Here is a 3770-nt window from a genome sequence, read left to right as displayed (position 1 = left end):
AAGGCCACTGCTCCTCACTTTCATAACAATCATCCCCTACGATGAAAATGAATAGTTGCCAGACCAGAGAGGGTGAAAGTACAGAGGCCAGCAGAGCGGATGGTACCATCTTTAACATAGCTAGCTTAACACAGGGCCTTTCCGTCTCGCTAAAGTTCAAACGACTAGAAGGCCCCAGCTGGCCCCTGACGAGCAGACACACGTGTATCGTACGCATGCGCCCAGACGGGACCTGCCCGCCCCTTCGACCGGACCTCTTTAGCCAAGTCACCAACCAGCCCTCTAAATGCCCGCCCCCAAGGCTAAACCTTCGACCAATCGGGAGGCAAGAGTCATCAGGCACGTCACATTTAGCATATACATCTCCCCGCCCCCAAGCCATGGCCCCGCCCCGTCCGAGACAGGGATGGTCGCCAAAGCACTTCGTTCTGGCATCTGATTGGCTCCTTTTCCAGCCCCGCCTCCGTCTCCTCCCGCCGCCCTCCCCTCCACTCTCCCACACTGGCGGGCGGAGCTAAGTACGCAGGCGTGGGTGCTGCCTCTCTCTTCTGGGGGCCCGCCCGCCCGCCTTCCTCCCCCTCCCTCCCCTCCCCAACCCCCTTCCCCTCCTCTCTGGGCCTGCGTGCGCGCGTCCTCCTCCTTCACGCGCCGCCGCTAGCCTACCACTCTCGCTGGAACCTCTGGCCCGAACGCTCCCTTTGCCCTCCGGCTGCGGAGCGGGCGGGATCCTGCACCGCTGTCGCTGCAGCCCGGGCGGGCGGGGCGGCGGCAGCGGCTCGCGAGCCCCGAGGAGGGCCGTACCACCATTCGCCAGCACGCGGGGGGAGCCGCTCGCCCCGCCGCAAACGCCTCGGCGACCCTGCGGGGCTGAGGCGTCGCCGCGCCCGGGAGCTTGAGCAACGAGCCGGCCTCGACCCCGAGCTCGGAGCCCCGCGGGCAGCGCCCGCCGCCGGCCCCACCCATCCGGGCCGAGGAGGCCGCGACCATGGCTGAGATGGAGGAGCGGAGCCTGGACAACTTCTTCGCGAAGAGAGACAAGAAGAAGAAGAAGGAGCGGAGCAACCGGGCGGCGAGCGCCGCGGGTTCGGCGGGCGTCGCCGGCGGGAGCAGCGGAGCCGCGGGCGCGGCGGGCGGTGGGGCGGGCGCGGGGACCCGGCCGGGCGACGGCGGGACCGCGGGCGCGGGGGCCACGGGCCCCGGGGCCGCCACCAAGGTTGTGACAAAGGTGAGGGGCCAGGGAAACTGGGAGTCGGGGCCCGGGCCGCGCGCTTGCGCCCATGTGCCCGCCCCCGCCCGCCTGCCTGCCTGCCTGCCCGGGGAAACGGCCGGGAGGGGCGGCTGGGGCCCGGCTGGCGGGCTGATGGGCGCGGAGGCTGCCACGTGACGCGGGCTTCCCACGGCGGGCCGCCTCGCGCTCCCCGCTGGACCCCCGACACCCCGCTCCCGACCCGCGTCGCTTGGCTCGGGCGAGGACGCAAGCTGGCGGCGGCACCCTCCCGGGGAATCGGCCCGGGTCGGAAGTGCATCTATCGAATGACGTCTACTCTGAGTAATTTAGCGTTCTGATTTCAGACCAGTAGTCTGAGCTGAATTTTCTAACAATCACATTTGTGGCATCTCTAACTGGCACAACTTGGTCCCGAAGCCCGTAAAAGAAAAGTCTCATGGCAAGATTGAGCTAGACGTTTAGTTGTGGGCTTCCTGTTGATTTCATCTGGCGTTTCCTGGTTGCTTTTAAAGTAACAGGTCTCATGAAGGAACGCGGTGGAAGTAAAGTTTACTCACGTTTGTCCTCCAGCCTAGTTGGCCTTGGGATTGAGCAAGGGCTTTGGCCAGAAAACGAGTCCACACTTTAGGTTCCAGCCGATTCATCCCTTTTTCATAGTCTGATAGTTGTCTTAGTTGTGTTTTTACAAATAGCTTTAATTGACTAAGTGGTACCTGTTTTACAGGATGAAGATGAGTGGAAAGAATTTGAGCAAAAAGAGGTTGATTACAGCGGCCTAAGAGTTCAAGCAATGCAAATAAGGTATGGTCTGGTTACAGATGTGCTTAGATAACTCAAGGGATAGATACTGTATGTTTGGGGGTTTTTTAGCCCCAAAACAGCATCACAGTACTCTTGTGCTTTAGATATGCTTATTAGGACTCTAATGGATTGTGCCTATTCCTCTGATGGCGGCCCTTCTATATGCTGATCAAATTAGCTGCCAGCTCTAAAATCCTGTGAGAGCTTGCCTGCTTCAAATCTTGGTTAGGCCTTTTTGAGACAGCTAAAATGGATTTTGTGGTTTCAAAATTTTTACTTTTAATATTGGTGGGTCGAAGTTAGTTTTTCTTTTTGTTTCAAAAAATAACAGGGGTGGTTTTCAGATCCTCTGTGACAGACAAGTTATATATGTATTCGTAATTGAAGCATAGTTAGAGGGAAATAGCAGATTTTACAAACAAGTTATATATGTATTCGTAATTGAAGCATAGTTAGAGGGAAATAACAGATTTTACGTATTCACACAGTGAAACCAACTTGTGTAATTAGCACTGAGGTCAAGAAACTGAACATTACTGGTAGAGGAGAAAGCCCCCTCGTAGTCACTGTTTTCACCCCTCAAATAACCACTAACCTAACACTAGATTAATTTTCCTAGAAACTTATAGAAATGGAATCATAATCTAAGTACATTTTTAAAGTTCAAGAAAACAGTAATTTCTGAAAATTGGATTGGTTGGCTTAGAGAATTTGAAATTAACGTATTTTATCAAGTCCAGTCTATGGTAGTCACATGTACTTTAGATTCATGTAAATAAATGTCATGTTTTTGAGGGTCTCATGAAGTAGAAAATCTATTGGTTTAGATTAAAAACCCTTTATTCTCAGTTTCAAGAAATAAGTGATCCCTGGGAATTCCCTGGCAGTCCAGTGGTTAGGACTCAGCACTCTCACTACCAGGGGCCTGGGGTCCATCCCTGGTTGAGGAGCTAAAGTCCCGCACGCCACGCAGCACAGCCAAAAAAAGAAGTGAACCTGATGCACTGCCTTCCAGTTTGAAGTCTGTGATTTATATATGCCCGTGACTGCCTGGCACAGTGGAGGAAATACTTTTCTTTAACAAAATACTGTCTTTTGACCTCTCTAGATGGTAACATTTATGGTGTTAAATAACTTATTAAAAAACCAGGGCTAACTTGTATGACATTTGTTGGATACTTACCACAACTAGGCATTCATGTCCTAGGTTCTTTCACGTCGCTGTGTGAGCTTAAGCAAAGTGAAACCTGATTGATAGTGGGAAACTTTTAGGAAATGCAGCTTCCCCACATTTGAAATACCTTCCGTGGTGGTGTGAAGTAGAGGTGATTAGACTGGAGGTTTATTCCCAGCCACTTCTTGGCTTCCTTCGTGTGTTAGATGTTTTTTGGTTTTTGTTTTTTCTTTTTTTGGTTGTGTTGGGTTTTTGTTGCTGCGCACGGGCTTTCTCTAGTTGCCGCGAGGGAGGGCTACTCTTCATTGTGGTGTGCGGGCTTCTCATTGCCGTGGCTTCTTCTGTTGCAGGGCATGGGCTCTAGGCACACAGGCTTCAGTAGTTGCAGCACACAGGCTCAGTAGTTGTGGTAAGCAGGCCCTAGAGTGCGTGGGCTTCAGTAGTTGCGGTGCACTGGCTTGGTTGCTCCGCGGCATGTGGGATCTTCCCGGACCAGGGATCAAACCTATGTCCCCTGCATTGGCAGGAGGATTCTTTTTTTTTTTTTTTTTTTTTTTTTTTTTTTTT

At 53.1% G+C, this 3770-nt stretch overlaps 1 protein-coding gene across 7 annotated transcripts in view; it reads left to right on the top strand.

Moving 5' to 3' along the window:
- The first annotated feature begins 936 nt into the window (after positions 1-936).
- Positions 937-3770, top strand: part of CDV3 (CDV3 homolog) — a 15927-nt gene continuing 13093 nt past the window's right edge. For 6 of the 7 annotated variants that reach the window (XM_029214734.1, XM_029214732.1, XM_029214730.1 and 3 more), the window contains exons 1-2: positions 937-1225; positions 1953-2029. In XM_029214734.1, coding sequence (XP_029070567.1) covers positions 986-1225; positions 1953-2029 — 317 coding nt within the window. In that variant the 5' untranslated portion in view covers positions 937-985. Of the gene's footprint in view, positions 1226-1526; positions 1550-1952; positions 2030-3770 lie in introns of those variants that run through there. The other variant, XM_029214735.1, reaches the window with a different exon arrangement.

The sequence above is a fragment of the Monodon monoceros genome, unplaced genomic scaffold (genome assembly GCF_005190385.1).
Source record: "Monodon monoceros isolate NGI ecotype Baffin Bay Population unplaced genomic scaffold, NGI_Narwhal_1 Super_Scaffold_11, whole genome shotgun sequence".
In the NCBI taxonomy this organism is placed as follows: Eukaryota; Metazoa; Chordata; class Mammalia; order Artiodactyla; family Monodontidae; genus Monodon; species Monodon monoceros.
Note: the sequence above shows the minus strand (reverse complement) of the source record. Positions and strands in the feature narration are given on the sequence as shown.